Source organism: Nestor notabilis, unplaced genomic scaffold (genome assembly GCF_000696875.1).
Source record: "Nestor notabilis isolate BGI_N333 unplaced genomic scaffold, ASM69687v1 scaffold5618, whole genome shotgun sequence".
Taxonomy (NCBI): Eukaryota; Metazoa; Chordata; class Aves; order Psittaciformes; family Psittacidae; genus Nestor; species Nestor notabilis.
The window spans coordinates 1,002-20,173 of NW_009941390.1; the positions used below are offsets into that span (position 1 = coordinate 1,002).

The 19,172-nt window shown below is 41.7% G+C and overlaps 1 protein-coding gene across 1 annotated transcript in view; it reads left to right on the forward strand.

Moving 5' to 3' along the window:
* Nucleotides 1-973: 973 nt before the first annotated feature.
* Nucleotides 974-19,172, forward strand: part of CYYR1 (cysteine/tyrosine-rich 1) — a gene marked incomplete at its 5' end in the record, with an annotated part of 52,789 nt that continues 34,590 nt past the window's right edge. Inside the window, one exon of the mRNA XM_010020856.1 lies at nucleotides 974-1,079. Coding sequence (XP_010019158.1) covers nucleotides 974-1,079 — 106 coding nt within the window. The remainder of the gene's footprint in view (nucleotides 1,080-19,172) is intronic.

Genomic DNA, 19,172 nt, shown 5'->3' on the forward strand with positions numbered 1-19,172 from the left:
TGACAGTGTGTGACCAAAGAGGTCACCAAGGCTGGTGGTGTGGGGGGCAGGGGGTCCGTTTGAATTCATCCAGGCTGCAGCTGAGGTCCTGGCAGTGGGGAAGAAGAGTGTGGGATGAGGTCTGGGAAGCATAAGATCCCTGAGGGTGTTTTTACAGTGCAGTGGCAGTACCCAGAGACTGTAGGGTGTTATTTACCTGACTTAGGGCTTTGGAAACGTTGAATTGCGACAGCACAAGAGGCCAATAGCTTTAAAATAGTTTCTCGCAGCAATAAAAGGATACATGTTCTTCCATGCTTCTTAATTGCGAAGAGCTCTCTTGCTGTTGTTTCACAGTGTGCATTGTTCCTCAGTCTGACAGAGCATCACTGCTGGAACATTTGTGGCCCTGGCTGGGCAGGACAGCCTTCAGCAGTGGGGCAGATGGGCACCACTGTGCCACACTGGCCATGGCCATGGACCTGGGGCAGAGCAAGGGGAACGCTGCAGACTGCCAGGGGATGAGGGAGCCCCAGGAAGCTCTGACCTGCACCCCAGGCTAGGGCTGGGCAGTGACTGGGGGAGACAGCCAGTTCCCAAGCAGCTTCCCTCTCTTCTGCCACCCTGCAGCTGAGAAAGACAGGCAGCCTGGCCTCAGGTTTCTCTCTGGACTCCTTGCTGGAATGGAAAGAGGTGATCTGTGGTATCTTGATGTTTCAAAATGCTTGCTTTTTTTTAATTTTTTTTATTTTGAAGTATTAAGTGTGAGAAGGAACTGATATGGCCAGCTACAAAATACCCATGCATAAAGCACCTAACTCTGAAATGCAGAATGAGTGGGAATGGGCTGCCACTAGGATTACAGGGTCAGGTTATGCCTCAAGTGAAGTCCTGTGATTGTATGAAACTGTTAGATTGCATTTTCTTCAAAGCTGAGCTGTACAGCATTTTGTTGTTGCTGCCGTTTGACCGCATGAATGTTATTTTTATTCAGCAGAAGATTGTCTGGCTCAGTGTGATAATGACTGCAAAGCTTACTGCTGTGATGGAACTGCTCCCTACTGCTGTTCATATTATGCCTACATTGGGAATGTCCTTTCGTAAGTATATCTGCACTTTCAAAAAGGAATGATCTGCTGTGTTCATGGACACTAAACTCAGGGTGCAGGAAACTCTGTTTTCGGCAGTAAACAGTGGCAGGGTTTGGGGGTTTTGAGTTTTGGTTTGGTTTGTTATTTTCCTTGCTGGTAACAAACACTGGTATTCCTCTAAAGTCTCATGTTGCATATATTTTTGAAGCATATCAGAAAGTATGCTAAAGTATGCTAAAATTGAGGGTTATGTCCTTAGCTTGTGTACAATAATATAATTTGTGGGAGTAAGCTTTAGAGGTAGTGAGAACTTTGTTTCATGCTCTTCAGATGAAAAGGACTGTGAATAGAAGTCTTGTGGGTTTTGATGAAATGCTGTGTTACACTACCTGAGTCAAACCACTTGGACTTGAGACTTTTTGCTTTGAGTATTTTTTTGCCCCTTTTTAACAACTTGTTTGTTTTTATTAAATGGTGTTTTGACTTTTGGTGTAATTTATTGGATAGATTCTAGGTGAGGGTAGTCTGACCTTTTAACACTGTGATATGAGTAGCATGTTTCATAGTGCTTAAAAAACACCACAGCAGGTGAAATGGGATGGTTATGAATATTTCCTATCTAGAGAAAAATACAGGAGTAAATTGTTGATTAAAAACATAGGCTCCGGTGAAACTGTTTAGCTCTGCATCGGTGAGGAAGAAAAGAAGTTTGCATGCTAGTGGACCTGACTCTAGGCTTTGGAATTAGGTGAAGACCTTAACTATTACGTTCATGTGTGAGGACAAACCTAAACAAAACATAAAATCATAGAATCACAGAACAGTTTGGGTTGAAAGGACCTTAAAGCTCATCTAGTTCCAACCCCCTGCCACAGACAGGGACACCTTCCACTAGACCACGTTGCTCCAAGCCCCGTCCAACCTGGCCTTGAACACTGCCAGGGATGGGGCAGCCACAGCTTCTTGCGTAACCTGTTCCGCTGCCTCACCACCCTCACAGTGAAGAAGTTTTTGCTAATGCCTAATCTAAACCTGTTGTTCTTCAGGATAAGGCATTTTACCTTCTATTTCCTCAATCCCACCAGTAATCTCCTTGACTTTTAACATGTGTTTTGTAACGTATTTTTGGTTTATATTCTTTACTAAAACCAGAAAAGGAAAAAGAGATTTGTCATACGGACTGCTCAGTGCTTGGGGAGGAGTGAGTGGGAAGGTGATAGTTGCTTTCTCTAAAAAGTCTCCTCTCTCGCAGTTTTTGTTTCAGCCATGGTACCTGGGGAACATGACAGTGTTCCTTCCCTTCAGCATATTTTATAGCACTTTGAAGGAGTAGGCAGAGTGATGGTGTTTTAATACAGAATTGATCCACAGTTTTTAAAGCAGATCAGACACTTCCTGGGCTAAAGTAAATAAAATTATAATAGAGCACTAGAATCCTTCATTCTTCTGGAAAGAAAAAAGCATGTACTTAAGACTGATTACTGCTGTGGAATGACAACAAATCTTTTTTCCTGCTTACCTAGGGAATGTCTGCTTTGATTTTTTTTATTTATTTTTTTTTTAATTCCCCCCCCCGCCCTTTTCTCATTCCAAAATTGTTTTCCCGTTTACATGTGTGGAAGGAGGTGCTGGTTTTGAGCACCTTATTCCAGCTCGTGTGTGGTTAGGAACGATGGACACAATAGCCTAGGATATCATAATATAAGAAGGAGGCTTCCCGTAGAGTGCGTGGATTTCATCTCCCACTTCCACGAGAACAGCAGTGGCATTTGTCCAGCCTAATGTCAGAGCTGTGCTTTTGGGAAGGATCAACCAGGGAATTCTTTAGAGTGACTGCTGAAATGTTCAAACCTGCCTTCAGCACCAGGTTGACACATAATCTTTTGTATGTTTATTTAACAAATGTAAACAGCTATTAAATTAGAGCTGAGTGCCAGTGGCTTTGACACACTGGAAGGGTTTGTTTGTGTTTGGATGGGTTTAAATACCGGAGGGCTCTTACAAGTGCCTTTTGCCACAACATGTCTCAAAGGAGACATTTGATTCTTCTAGTTTTTTATGGTTAAGTACTCTGATTCATTGACTGGAAGACCAGTCAGGAGTCATTATACTCTTCTGACCTGACATTTTGTGTGATTGAGCCTAGATTATTTTTTTGCCCCCTAAAATCTGGTTTGGGGGTGTCTTCTTAAAATGTGCGTAATTTCACTTTGAAAACTTCAGGCATTAATGAGATGACCACCTGCTTGTTCTGTAGTTCATTTACTAACATTGCTGGGAAATTTTGCTGGGAAACAAAGGTTGAAATCCTACTGTCGGCTCTTAACAATTTGAAATGTGCAAATTTGCACATTTGAAATCTGCAAATTTGAAATGTGGCCCTAAATAGTCATCATGACAGCTATCAACCTTATCGCTGAGCTGGGTGAACTTTGTCAGCTTCACATGTAAGGTTTGCTTTGTTTTGCTTTGCCCTGCTCAGGGGTCAAGTCTTCGGCCTTCCTTTGAGCTCCCTGTAGCATTTTCAGTTACTTCTTGAAGCATGGCTAGCAGGGCTGAGCACAGGGTTTTGACAGAAGCCTTGCTAGGATTATTTGTTCCTGTATCTTTCTTTGAGTACCTATTCTGAAGCAGCTATCTGTGATCATCACAGAAGACATAAACAAACTTAGCAATTTGTTCCAGCTCTAAGTCTTTAAGTCGTGGTCTTCAAAGCATGTCTACTGCTTTAAGCTTGCAAACTGTTCTTTGCTAGGGTTACTGCCTTGCAAAAGACATTATTGTGACTTTTAACTATAATCCATAAGAATAACCTTCCCTTTTCATTATTTGACATTGTGTTGGTCTTTTTACATGCAAGCTTTTCACACAGAAGTTTCATGTTGCCTCACACCCAAATCACAAACCAGTGAAATTGCATTAGAAGAAGACACAATCCCTGGAATGGGAAACGGCCACTAGTGACTTATGTCTTTTTGTTGACAACTGTGTATTGAAATGTTTTAAAGAATCATTTTTAATCCAGCAAGTTTTGTGTTGTGCCAGTTCCACGTAATGTTGTTCTTTAAATATCCTTCTTTTCCTGTCTTACCATTTTTGATCCTACTGTCTACAGCAAACAACGCTCTTGATCTGCATGGGTGCTTTCAGAAGCGCCTTTTTACTGTCTTAAACACCATTAGTAGTTCGCAGTGTTGTTTGGGCTCCTCTGCTTCTTTAGAGGTTGTCTATGCTGCTGCATTAGTTTACCACTAATTTCTGTGCTCTCTCCATTCTTTATAAATCTACACGTCTTTCTGAAGTTTCTGTTCTTTATCTTCTCTGGGATGTTTTTTTTTTTCCACAAGCGTAACTCTCTCTTGCGATTTTGGAAAAGTCTTTTGGCATGCAATAGGTTCTTTTTAAACAATTTTCTGTTTTGTTTCATGCTTCTCACTCTTCTTATTCTAGACCCATATGCCAGCAATTGTGCAGAAAGGCTATAAACGCCAGGCAATGATATATATACTGATTTTAAAACAAAATCAGTGTGACTAGATCATGCTCATTGATACTTAAGTTGCTTGTAGCTTTTAGGTGATTAATTAACTCTCTTCACTCATTAAAATGAGATAAACATTGAATTATTCCATGTAGGGTTTTAGAATTCTCTATTTTAGGAAATCATCATCTTTTTAGGGCATCAGTGAATTTTTTTTCTTTAGTCAGATGAGGTTTTCAGCAAACATTCTCCCGGCTGTGTGCATCTGTGATTAGCTTGTTTTTCTTTCCACACATGAAGAACAGATGCAGAGTTATCAGCTCACTCTAGTATTAGGATTTCAGGGCCTGTAAGAGAAGTTATAGTAACTCCATCTTTAGTTGGACTACAGGTATAGTCTGTAAGCATTCAAGGTCTGTGATTGAGTCATCTGTAGTCTCATGAGCATGTCTAATGTAAAGTAACATATCCTTCCTCCTCCTCTCCCTGCTTCATGATGCCCTTTTGGAGCAAGTTGTTACAGCGTTAATGTTCCAGCTATATTTCCCTTCCTACTAGTTTTCAATAGCTACAGCCTGTCATTATTTCCTCTGATGCATATGCATTTCCTCCTGTTTATTTGCTTGGCATCTACTGCTTATTAGTTAGCCCTTCTGAAATTATTTTTTTTTATTTTGGACAAATTACAGATTTATGTTTGGAGTTGTGTAACATAACAGAGCTGTGTCTGTGGGATGAAGGAAGGGTGCAGGGATGCCTGAGTGCTCAAACTGTTCCTACTGCCCACCATTTCGTTCCCTGCCAGAAGAAAGCTTGGAGGCACCCTTCCCAGCCTTCAGCATCATCCCAGACCTTTGAGTCAAGAAACTCAAACTGCCCTCCAGAAGGTAGTTTTTAAGAGATTGAAATCATTTGTGACTGACCTTTTATCAGTTTCCCTGTGCTGTATCTGCTTCTGCTTCTACATCTGCTTCTGCAGCTCACTACCAGGCTAGGGACTACGACAACTGCAGTGTTATCTCTTGTGACAGATGCTCCAGGTTTGCCCACAACAGTATCTTTGTAACTATCAAACCAGCAGCATTTTGACTGAGGAGATGGAGACATCTGGTTATTGCCTTCAGCTCCAGCCTCAAACCCCAGTGCTCCTCAGAGGTGGAAGTTGGTACGCAAAGGGATTTCTTCTGAATTTGAGTGTGTGTTTCTGACAGCGCTTTTTGTATTTGCTTCTGAGAGGCCCCCAGTTGTCTGGCCCTCATGCTTTTCCTGGTGGATTTTCTGTCAGCTCGTTTCCAAAGTTCTTTTGTCTTCTCTGTATTGTGCCTTGTGTTTATCGTGGCTCATAGGTAACTTCTGAGCCACAGAGAGCTCTCTGGGCAGAGATGCCAGTAGATGCATGCTGTCAGGAGTGGTTCTGAATGCTGTCTTTGCTCTTTCACAGCACTTAGTGACTAGCAGCTGTAAGCTGATGTGAAATAAACCCAGATTTCAAGTTAAATAGTGGAGCAAAGAGGACAAAAGGTCCAGCTGTTCTTTCAAATGAATGCTTCTGGGCCAGTTGAATATTTAGTGGAAATGAAGGGAATTACACCCAGATTTGGTCCACAGTATTTAAGAAAACTCATTGGTAAAATATTCAGCCCTGGTGATTGGCCTGTATTTTCCTGCTTAAGCCTTTAAAGGGAGTAAACTGAACTACTGGCTTAAGCAGAAGAAGAAAGCTAAGATGCAGTGATGCTACATTACATTGTAAAGTGGATGAGTTTTCTTGGTAAATGTCTTCAGAATGACTTACTCTAAGGCAACTTTTATTCAGAAAAACAAAATAAAACACGGAATTCCAAGGACTTCAAAAGTTACTTGAGGAAAAAAGTAAAGACTTTAGAGAACTGTGATTTCATTAGTTAGTGGATGGTTATTTGCAAGAGAGTAGGTGAAAAAATCTTACCACAGGTCATGAGGACGCAACAGCCTGTTTAATGACCGCTGGAGTATCAGGTGTTATTTACATGACCTTAATCTATGTTGGAAGGGCTGAGGTTTTTGGGTGTATTTTTGTTTTGTTCTAAGTCTAGAGGTTGCGCAGTGTGGCCAGGAAGGAAGGAAGGCAGACAGAATGGGAGGAAAAGAGGCAGAGAATACATTTAACATAAAAATTGTGTGCATGTCTCAGCCTGCAAACCCGAAGAAAAAGCCGTGAGTAGTGTATTTAAATGTGGCATCTGACATGGAGTGTTTTATAACCAGTAGGACTTTTGAGAAAAGCAGCTGACCTCAGAAAATGCCATTTTTGTTTGTGAAAGGAAGAATGTCCCTTAAGCTGGTTCACTTGATATGAATATATGGGATGGAGGGTGGGTATGGAGGAGGGGTGCACCAAAGGACAGAATTAACATTTTAAGAGTTAGAAATACAGAGATGTAACCTCTGGAGTTCATAGTGAATAAAAAAGTCGGGAAGCTTGGTATTCACTGTAGATTCCAAATAATTAAAATTAGACACTCTCAGGCATCCCACAGTAAATATGTGAAGCAGCATATGGGTTGGGGATGGTTCTGTGTCTGCATGACAGTTGTATGGTACTCTGCTTAAAATAAAGTCATGTTCCTCTTGATCAACACAATGTTCACGAATTCCCATGACTGAAGTGCTTTGGGATAATATGTAAAGCTAAAAATTGCATTTACCTGGTAGTTGTCATTTCATGCCTCTGGCTCTGTGATTTCTAATATGATGCCAGAGGTGCGCCAAAGGCCTGGTTCAATAATTATGTTTTCCCTGTGGCTTGAGTTGTGGCTTCTGATCAGGAGAGTCTTCCTGAGTGAGCACATGAAGCAGAGTCTGAAGATGCTTGTGCTGAGTGCTTGGGGCTCACTTTAAACATGTCATCAGTAAGGGCAAGACTGATAACCATCTCCCTTTTCTTCTAAGAGGTGAATAGCAGTTCAGCCTTTCAATCCTTGGTTTTCGACATCTGGAGTACCTGTGGAAGCATGTTATTTGTGCTTCAGTGTGGGAAAACCTCTGCAAGAGAGGTATCCAACTCTGTCTGTGCAGGGGGTTGATTAACTACAGCTTGGAAAAAGATCCAGAACCACGTTTTCATTGTCAGATCTGCTGGAGAGAAAACTGGTATTCAAAATGTGACCTTTGTGAAGTGTTTGAACTTCCAGTTGTTTTTTGTTCCATGCCTATTGTCCCAGTTCATATCCTTTAGCAGAGAATGTGCGATCAGATTTATGACCAGAGCAGTATCTGCTCTTGATGACGGCTGCAGAGGAAACCCTTGTCAGCACCAGAATTAAAGCACAGGATGCCTCTTCTTTAGCCCTTTGTGATTTTCCTTTCTGACCCTGTGTTGTGACAAGCAGCTCAAAATGGGGAAAAAACTGTTTTGCTTGCCAAACAGCAGCTCTCAAAAGATAGCTCCCACTTCAAGTCTCCCACCTCTTTTTTGGGGCATGTCTCACTGTTCTGGGGACTAATGGGATTGGATTCTTTTGTTTGTTTGATCGGTTTTGAGAGTTTAGGCTTGTTTATATTAATAGGTAGCCGTAAGAACTGGAATAGTTTTTTCAGTGAAAACTGGAAGTCTTTGTAAACATGCAAGTTCAGTTGTTGAGAAGAAAAAAGGCTAGCACCGTTTTGTGCTAAAACTTGAGTTGTTGACATCCCTGTGGATCATCTGGTTTTCATCATTTGGAAGATTGTTAGAATCTGGCCTGAAAGTGGAACCATTAAGGTATAAATCACTGAAATGCTCTCTGTGGCTTACAGAAAACTCTGAGGGGGAAAAACAAACATTCATGAGGAATTCAGTGAAATTAACTTGCTTATACTGCACTATTTTGAAAATACTTTTTCAGTAAAAAGGAGAGATAATTTTGTGTTTGTCACTTGCAGTGGTCTGTTTTGGAAGCCTGTAGGATTTTCTCATAAGGTTGGGTCATGCAAAAGATAAATGTTTTCTTAACACTTAGTAGGACTGATGTAAAGACTGAGCCTGGGGATTATGCTGATCACAAGAGGATTGTCCTTTCTTTGTAAGAATTTTACACTCTCTCTGTTATTTTATGTCCCTTTACTCATCTTTTCCTTTTTCAAGTGGTGAAAAGGTCCAACTCTGAATTTCATGAGAATCTGGAACTTTGTTTAGTCATCTGTACCTCCAAAGCTTCAAGAGAATTCAGACAGTCTGCTAGGCACCAGTTCAGCAAAGTAGTTAAACGCATTTGTAACTTCAAGGTGGTGAGTGGATGCAATGGATAGAGTCCTCATGCTGTTGAAATCAATAAGCTAATTACTTCAGCAGGGATTTCATGCACTTGGCTCTAATGGGACAAGATACAAGCTGAAGTACCTCATTGCATCCAAGTGTCATAAAACCACTTTTTTTCTTTCTTTTTTTGTTTTTAATAACCGTGGTACCTTCCATGTTCACTGCCACTTCATGCTCCCTTGTTCCCAGTTCAAGTACCGCTTAATGAGGTGTGTCACTCCGGGAGGGTCAGGAGGTACCCAAGACAAATCCCACCTCATCTGACCCATTCACTCCCTGCACATCCAATGCATACATGCCTCCCTTTACCCAGCTGGAGAATTTCTGTTTTATTGGCTAATTCTGAGATTTCACTGAGCTTCCAGGATTCTCAGAGGATTAGCCTGTTGCGTTTTGTACCGATTGCTCTGTAGTAAGCAATATCACACCAACTCAGAGCTGGGTTATTAATGAAGATACTTCTGGGTCAAAAGCTGTGCAAGAGGGCCATTTGATGCAGATGTAATTGCAGCCAATCCAAATAAAACCAGTAGCACTAATTCAATATTTAGAGAATATTGTCCTAGAAGGGTAAACTCATTCTGATCTTAATGTGCCTGTTTAAGGCACTGAAACAAAGTTTGGCATATATAAGTGAGTTATTAAAAATTAAAGGAAATGAACTATTAATTTACAGGGCAGCCACAAGTTCCTTTTGAGATTTATCACAACTGGATAGAAATTCCATAGTTAATATAATTCTTAGAAATTCAATTAAGTTTTCTCAATTATTTTTCTCTATGTAAAAAAGGAAAAAGTTTTGACTTTCACCTTCAGCATCACTTCTGCTATTATGAAAGACTTCTTTTCTTTTTCTTTTCTTTTTTTTTTTCCCTGTAGTGAATTATTTTTATAAAAGGTTTCTGCTGGGACTTACTCCACACGTAAGTATTTAGCATGGGATGGAGAAACACTCATATCACAGACTGGGCAGGCATGTTTCATCATCATGCCTCCCTCTGTTGGCTTATCCACACAGAAAAGATACTTTTACTGCTATCATTAAATGGAGTTATTCCTTTTGTTCACAAGGGAGGCTTGGTTTGCTGCTGAATGTTCCAGCTTCTCTGTCTTTTTTGAGGCCCATGGTACAGTTTGGCACAAGCACAAGAGGTACTAAGGATCTACAGCTACTGTTGAAACATCTGTTCAATAGCCAAGATTCAGTGAACCTTATTTTTAGGTGCATTGCGGACTTGATACACTGCTATTGAAGCGTAAAGGGATTGTGCAAACTATCTCTACTCCAGTCCTTCATATAGTCCATGATTAAGATAATCTAATGAAGGTGCAGTTAGGATACTGCTGCCCTGTAGCTATTTCCAGTTGCTGAGTAGACAATAGGGCACCAATGTTAGTAAACTAGGAATAACATAAAATGCAGTCCCAAATGTGTGTGCTTATGCTATCACATGAACTGCAGATTTGGTCTCTGATACCATATACTGCTTATTCCTATTGCTTCAGTGCATTTCACTTTTCCCTACCAACATCAGGGTAAGAGAGGACCTGAATGTGAGCAGTGCCTGTTCCTTTTCTTCCCTTCCCTCCCCTTCCCTCATCACTGGTGCTCCCTCCTCATCCCCGGTAAAAGGGATAGAAATAGCTCTTTGGGACAGGAGGGAAACAGTTAGCCCTGGAGAGTGGCATGTCCCTCCATGGAGGGGGTGGCACTGCCTTCAGCAGCAGATGCCTTGCACTTCAGAGGACAGAGCCCCCCAGAAGCAGTGTGCAACCCTCCATGTAAGGTAACATAAATTGGAGGGAACAGGAAGGTTGTCAAGGAGAGGACAGGGGATTGCAGCTGCTGCCTGTTACCTTTCATACATGATGTGTGTATGTATACGCATAGAATCATAGAATGGTTAGGGTTGGAAAGGACCTTAAGATTATCTAGTTCCACCCCCCCGCCACGTGTATGTATGTATATGTATACACACAATTATAATGTTTTTACTTCTGAAATTCTATTTTACCGATTTCCTACAACACTAAAACCATCTTAGAGTACTGGCTGCATTATGGTCCTATTCTGGTATCTGTGTTGTTGAAGCACTATGTAAGTGGTGCCCACTGGCAGCAGTCAGCATTCAGAGTTTAAGGCACTGTGGTGGCAGGAGCACTCCAGGTTGGACAACCTCTGTGATTTTGGCTGGGATGGTGAACCCGGAGGAGGGAGGAGCATGGCAGAGCACTTGTTTCCATATCACAATGCCTCTGCAATAGACTTGTGGAGAAAAAGAGAAGCATACATACTCTGACAGCAGACTGCGGAGGATTTCAGAAATGGAAGACAAGCAGTGGAGAGACCCAAAATTAATTGCTTACATATAAGTAGCACTTGTAATATGATGGTGTTTAAATAGTATATAACAGCAGCTCTTAAAATTCTTTTGTTTGGATCATATCCTTCAAGCCCCTGAGTTTTTAGTCCTCTCCTCATCTGCTGCTTTGAAAATGTAAACCAAGAGAAAAGAAAGTAAGCAGCCAGCATAAGTTTAACACTTCACTTTTCATTGTTGGCACTAAAGCAACTCTAAGAGTATTTTGTACAAGGCCTCGTTTTTCAGTTATATGTCTTGGAATCTTCTAAATTTTCCTGGTAGAGTAGCAAGAATTTTGTTAGTGCAATATTTTGTATAAAGAATACAGATTTTTTTCTTCTTTCTTTCTTTTCAAATCATCTTTGCTTTCCACTTGCGTAGGATATTATCTTCCAAGGGTTTCAAAATACTTAAAATTGTCTGTTGTTTCAGTCTTATGTTCACAGTATCCTGTCTGCCATTCACATAGAGTATGCTTCTGCTGGTGATGGGCTCCTTGGTTCTAAAAGCAGTGTAAACTGCTACAAATACAGATGAATTGTTTGGGTTATGGGTAGAATTTTGATTACTTAGAGCCAAAGTTTGATGGCGGAATACAGGCACTGAACATGCCATGGGTGAGCATATTCAGATGAAAACCTCTTGGGATGGAGAATGGCCTTGCAAGGAGTCCTTGTGTGCCATGTCCAGCACAAAAATGCTGTCAGCTGTGAATGAAACGTCTTGATGTTAATCTAATCAAAATAAGTAGTAACCTTCCCACAAACCTATTTTATCACGTGCAAATGTTGTGTTCTTTTGAGTTATTTTTGTTTCCCTTTCTGTTTGTCAACATCTCTGCTTTGGGGTGCATGCTGAGTGCTTGCTGTGCTGCGTGTTCCTGGTCCCCAAAGACCTCAGTGAGGCTGTGTCTGATGATAGCTAATGTATTTACATGGCTGAAAGCTAATACTGTTTTTTCAGTCCACGGCAGTAACCCTGTGTTTGGCTTGGAAATAGATGGCCTATTTACATAAACTGAAATTATTAAAATGGATGACAGGATTGCCAGTCTGCTTAGCTTGCATTGCTTTCCTCCAGTGGCTCCTTGGAGGGATAATTTGATACTAAATTCCAGTGGAGAGTGAAAGAAAAGAGCTTTGAGGGGATGGGGAATGGATGAAAAGCTACTGCCCCCTTTCTCCATTTTCATCAACATTTAAAATTGTCTAAGTAAAGCACAATGCGTCTTTGTTCCTGGGCCTTCATGATTGAAACTTCATGATTGAATTAGCATATTTCCAGAAATGTAATAAAATGTCAGCTTGAAAATAATGCTTTCAAAATTGCTGTGTGACAGGGGTACTGTAAACATAGTGGCATGTCTGCTGTATGTTTCATATAATATGCTACATTAAGATAATGTGCTGAGATTAAGAGAGAAACTGTGGTATTTAACATCTGTATTTGGTAAGCTTACATTGTCGCTATCTTCTAACATAATTTATTTTGCATTAAAATTCCGTAGCTTGTTCCTCACATCCCTTCCCAGTCATCCTTTCTTCTGAGCTAGGTGAGGAGGAAATAGCCTTTGGCATGGCTGCCTGTGCTAGCAGGGGATGGATTTGCTGATCTAGGAAGGTCTTTTCACATTGGGCACTGAAGGAAGAATTTGTTCTGGTTTGGACCTGGGCTGATCAAACATTCTGAAGCTCTCAGCAAGCCGGCCGGTACAGGGTCTCTTTCCCGTATTCCTGTGCAGACATGGGCTGACAGCAGCTGCTTACAGGCTGACCTCCAGTCTGACATGTGCACAGCAGACGGTGATTGGTGTTATTTATCGAGCATGGATGGTCACCTCTGCTTGTGAACTGGCCTGTGCACTGCTGGGGAAACAGCCCTGGTTTATACCACTCCAGTTCAGCAAGTTTTTTTGGTTTTGAGCTGTAGGTCCTTGTTTAAAGCAGGGAGGGTCTTTTTTTACCTCCAGTGAGGGAGCGTTTGTTACCAAGAAGGATGCCCCGGTAGGCACCTGAAGAGACCTGCAGTCCCTCCAAAGGGCTGGGAAGCCTTCCTGGGGATTCCACTAGGGCAGGTGGGCAGTGGGAGGGCTGGTGCAATTGCCAGCCCAGGGCTTCTCCGTGGGCTCTCTTCTGAGTGTCCACTAGATCATTGGGTATGTTTAGGAGTGCATAAAAATAACACCTGTAGTTTATCTCCGTGTCATTTGAGATTTGTCAGGTACAGGTACAGTCAGGTACCTTTGAGATGGCATTAGTTACATTTCTGTATACTTCTGGTTTATTTTCCCAGGAACTTGAATGAATAGGTTATACTCTCATTAAAGGTTGACTCATCTCTTTCATGAAGAAGTTGCGTTATTTGGAAGTTCTTGTAGCTTAAAAGATGGGAGGTTACTCCACAGGGCAGAGGCTTGCTGTCTTATCCAGAAAAGCACCGGGACTCCTGAAGAGCTTCCAGCTGTCCAGACTGCATGGGGAAGAGCAGGGCTGTGTCAAAATGGAAACCTGCTGCTTCGTATTCTCTTTTCTATGCCTTGTCATATACTGGGGTTTAAAGGAGAATTATTCATGACATTCATGCTCCATAATTGAAGGGAAAGAGCAGGTTGCACCTCCGCAGAAAAACGCTCGCTCAGTGGGTGCCTGACCGTGCTGCCCATCACTGGTGGACACCTGCATCTCGTCCTCCCTGTCCTGCCCATGGCACCATGCTCTGGGCAGGGCACAGTTTCAAGCATGTTGGTTGAGCCTACTTCTCATCCTTGGCCTGATGAGAGGGTGGTGGGGTGACTAGAGGCCCTGGGAGAGGCTGGGACCTCGACAGGGAGGACATGGAGGCCTTGTGAGTGGTGAGGATGCGCTGCATGGGTGCCCTCTTGCACCTTCCCAGAAGGCTCCCAAGGCAATCCCATCAGGATACAGCATTGAGGGAAAATGCAGTACCTCTTAGCTAATATAAAAGCAATTACTGCTCTGTTAGACTGGCAACTGGAAAGCAAGTTACCAGTTAGCAGCTGCTGTTTTAAATCTGCTTACACCCTCAAGTGAGGGTTTTCACTTTGGCTTTGTTATGGTTAATAATTTAATATATGTCACAGTTTCTGATAGAGCTTTGTAATGAGATGCTGTTGTTTTTCTGTGCTCACAAAAAACACTGGATGTGTAGATATGAGAAACAAGTCAGCTAATTTATTACTGTTATCTGTCACTTGTGTTGAATGGTTTTAATAACTGCCAGAACTAACAGCTCCTTCATAACCACCAGTAGCACTGCTATAGCTGTTGCCATATTTTTATCACTCTCACTGTTTTTTCAACTTGTGTCACAAGATACAAACTGTCAATTAACTGGGCCAGATCCTCAAGTCACTTGGTACGCATTGACTGAAAATACAGTTCAGCATGAGAAAAGCTAAGAGATTTTCCTCAAAACTGGTTAACAAAATCTTTTGGGCTGCTCTGGTCCATCCAGAAGAGCAGCTCCACTGTAAGGATTCCCTGTGCTCTCTGGCCATGCTCAGGTGGAAAAGTACCTTCCTCCTTGGTATTGTCAACAAAATCCTTATAGTGGCTTCACAAGAGCAACACAAACCTTTCTGTCCAAATGCTTGTGCCATAAAATAGGGATTGGAGGTTTCTTCCCCTGTGAATGCAGATCTTCAGTTTTGGGGTTTGTGCTCTGACCTACTTAAGAAGTTGTTTGAGGCCGAGTTTCAATCTGGCCCTCTGTTTTGTAGCCAAGTGTTTCCAGTCCTGTTTTATTGCTGTGGGGTTTAGCTGCTTATTTGTCAGAAAATGATGTTACTTTCTGTCTGTGTCCCACCTGCCTGGCCCACCAGTGGGCTTTGAAAGCCCTCATGATGGCTGCAGGACATAAAAGCCTCACCCACGAGCATGTCGCTTGGAAGAGCTCCCCTGACCAGGCATTTGCTCTTCTGCTGCAGCAGCTCCAAACAGGCTGGCAGCCAAAATAAAACCAGTTAGGACTAGAAAGTGTGGCTTATCCTCTGCAGGACCATGACAGTTCAGAGAAGAAAGCTCTCTTTTTTCTTGTTTGCATAGGCTCAGCATCATCGCTGCCATTCCCCAGGGGATGATGCTGTGCCTCTCGTGCTGTAGGGATGTGTGGAGGCATGAATCAGCTGTCCTGAGGAAGGTCAGGCTGTAGCCTATGGGTGGGAGTTTTCATTGCCTCTGCCCAGGGAGCCAGGCTGCAAGCAGAACATCTCTTCAGAGGAAATTAAGCATTCCTCTCTTAAGAGGAAATTGACTCCTCAACCCTAAATGCCTGCTGCTGCTTCTCCAAGGGTGGGAGTCCTGTCCTCCCAGAATTACAGCATCCTCTCAGAGCTGTCTGTCCCTGTGAGCAGGATCCCAGCCCTTGTCTCCATGCCATGTGCCAGGGAAGCGCTCTCAAGGGACAGATCGGTGATCTTCCACAGGACGCCGCTGTGGTGTAACTACTCTTTCATTAAGAAGTTAAAAGGATTAAGAACTGGCTGACATGTCAAAAAGTGGAGGCAGCGAAGAATTATTGTGTAATGAGGGTTGTTTGTAGTGAGGTTCTTCGGGGATTAGTACTAGCACTGAAAACTTTCCAATGCCAGTCAGGACCTAGGATGTAAATGCAAAATCCCTGATTGTAAATGTGTGTGTGAGAAAGATACGTTTTAAATGAATGCATTTTGGAAGTTCTCAGATGACAGATTTAAGGATGTTTCTGTGACCTTAATTTGTTCCTCTTTTGTATACTTTTGTGGTACAGTGTTCCATTACATGGTTTTCACAAAGCAGTGGGATTCTAATATTTATATATGTCTTCCATGGAGATGTTTTAAATTCATGAGGGTAAGTACATCTTCATATAAGATTTAAATTTGGCCCATTAATGCACATTGCATGTAGTAGTGCAGAAGCCCCTCTCTGGTCTTGATATGGGAGATTTCAGACCTGTAAGTGGCTCGGGCCTTTGATGGCCAAAAATCTTTACCAGCTCACATGAAATATGTTTCTGGCCTTATTCTGGATGTTACTGATTACAACCGAAAATCATTAAAGCTGGTGCCAGGCAAAATATTAGTTGGATAGCTCAAGCTAGAAGCTCAAGGGCCAGAGAACTGAGCATGACTCCTTGTTGGAGAGTCAGTACCTTCTGACAAACAGCAACTAGCAAGGCAGTGCAGGGATGCTTTTTTCTTGTTTTCTGTGCAGTGACTTACCTGAACACAAACAAGATGTGTTCTTCTGTGATGCTAGCATGTTAAGGAAAGACAATAAAAATTACAGCATACTAATTGTCATTTTTATTGTGGTGTTTCAGAAATTCACTGGCAATACAATGATAAATGATCTAAGCAACATAATTAACATAACAAAGTGCTTTCCAGCCCTTAAGTTAAAGTGTTCAGGGATTCCAGATCCCATATTCATCTATCCAGGAAGAGGCTTACTTCCAGAGGAAAGGTTCTGGGAGGTCTCAAAAACTTTCTGCAGGTGGTCTCCTGTGGAGTCATCCCTGGCTTTTGGGACACGTGCTTTCTGTGACCAATGTTTTACCCACTGTACTGGAAAACTGCATGCCTTTGTGTATGCTGACTTCAGTGCACTTCCTGACTTTTTAGTCTCAGCAGTGTGGCTTTTTCCTGTTCTTTTTTTTTTTCTTTTTAAAAAAACACAAACCCCCCACACATGGACACCTCAAAAAGCCCTTCCATTCTCTGCTTACTCTGTTACTCTGATTTTTGACCCTTCCGTATTTTCACTACCATCTTTACATTATTTGTGCAAAACCATGAAATACAATTAATAAACTCTTAATCAGATGTGACTGCATTCCTAGTTTTGAAAGCTCTCCAAGATGGTGAGTTAAATGGGGGAGGGAAAGCTTGGATTCTGTTGTGATCTCTGATAGTTCGATACAGGTTGAAAACTCCTCTGAATTAGTGACATCAGATGTAATACAAAATATCTAGAGTTTCAGGGCATCTCCTCAAATAAAGGTCAAGAATAGAGTAAAAATGAGATCTATCCTGTTTGAAATAGATTTCAGTAACAATAAATTTTTTCTCTTCAGCTACTTAGCATATTTTTCATAGCAGTGTTATATTTAATCTATGAAACAGGATTTTTTGAGTTGTATTTTTAACGAGATATTTTCAAGACTGTCTTTTGAAAAGAATCTAAAATCTGCCTTTAGATATCTTTCTCAGGTTTAATTTCTGCAGTCTGAAAACAGATTTCCAATGGTCGTGAAAATACCAACTTTATCTTGAAGTCAACAGGAATCTTGTTGAGGCTGTAGAACTGGACTAGTAACAAATGTCTCTGATCCACGTGCACAGTGATGGTTGATGCATGGTTCATGTGTGCTATTTTAATCTCTGAAATAAAATGTATGGAAATGATGGCTGAAGCCCAATCAGCATAGCAGTGCATTATCAGTGTAGAATCTTTGTGGTATTCTTCCATCTCTTTGTGAACAAGCATGAACCACCCGAGTTTGTACAGTAAATGGGCTCTAGAAATTTCCCCAGAGACTATCTGCTGAAGGGAACTACCTTCCCCATGGTTTACTGCACAGATCTAGCAACTTTAAGAAGACATCTATTGCAAAATACAGTGATGTCTGAACCTAAATGACCTTTCCAACACGGTACAAGTTTCCAAAAGTCTTCGTGTTTAGTGGGAACCAGAATAGTTTTGTAAGTGTTGTTTAAAATGCTGTTTATTGTGTAAGTACAAGTGATTGTGCTGAGAGTGTATGGATTTGCTGTAACTCATGTAGATGGTTTCTTTTTTTGCTTGTTTTGTTCGTAATGAACCATCTGCTTGGTTTGTGACCTGGGTCCTAGTTCACCTCACAGGGAATCAGTGGGAAGTTTCACACTGTATTCCATGGGCTGTGGTGGAAGAGAATAGAGGACTGTCACCTTCCTAGGGGTAATACTATCCCCCTCCTCTCCCATCTGAACAGAAATTGCATTTGCTTTTCAGTCCTTCTGCTGCCTTCACCAGTCAGCCTCATGACTGGTGCCAATTATGGTGACTTAATAGCCAGTTATTGTTGTTGGGAGCTGGATCCCTTTCAGCTCAAAAAGTGGACTGAAACTATCAAATCATTTCACTGCTGATGTTACAGCAGTATTTCTGAACTGATCACATGGATATAAATTTTATTACAGTTACCCTGGATGTCTCATGGTCTGAAGCAGCACGTTTAAAAATCAGTGTAATCTCCATTTAAAACCTGAAGCAAAGCCATATACTAAACACAAGACTACAGTTTGACTCCAAGAGAGGTGCTTTGGTGTAAAGCCAATACATTTTGAATCTATTAATTTAATTCCAGAAAGCAGAACAGTGAATATTGCAATGTATAGTCCATGCCTGGCAGTTTCCAATGAATTAGTTACATTGCCACGAAGAAGGTGATGTGTGACACAGACATTGCCTGCAAAAATAGCTAATGTGCTGTCAGCTTTAGGGCTCTGTTTAAAAGGCAGGGTGATAATGGAAGCACATACTGTTGTTCAGACATGGGTATCTACTGCCATGGTCTGCGGGTCATGCTGTAACTGCTCTTTAAATGTAAGTAGGTACTTACTGTGTGCATCTGCACCAGATGGCATAGGTTTAGCACAGCCTGTGCTGCCCTGAGTGGAATGGAGCATTTTTTGTTGGTGCTGGTAAGGATATGTCCAGCAAGATAGAAATAGATTAAATACAGTTTTGTTCCCCACATGGTACCTTTAAGTGCAGTATCTGCTAGTGAAACAGGTGATGCTCTGTAGGAATGAATGACCAAAGGGGAGTGATGACCCCATGTAGACGAGTTATTGACTTAAGCAAATGGCTGGTTTCCTGGAAGATTACTTGTACTGAGATAAGTGGTTAAAGCCAGACCAACTATCCTTGTTAAAGTAAAAGCATAATCTCTCTAGCAACTCACTTCAGTACTCTCCTGTTATCACTTTAGTA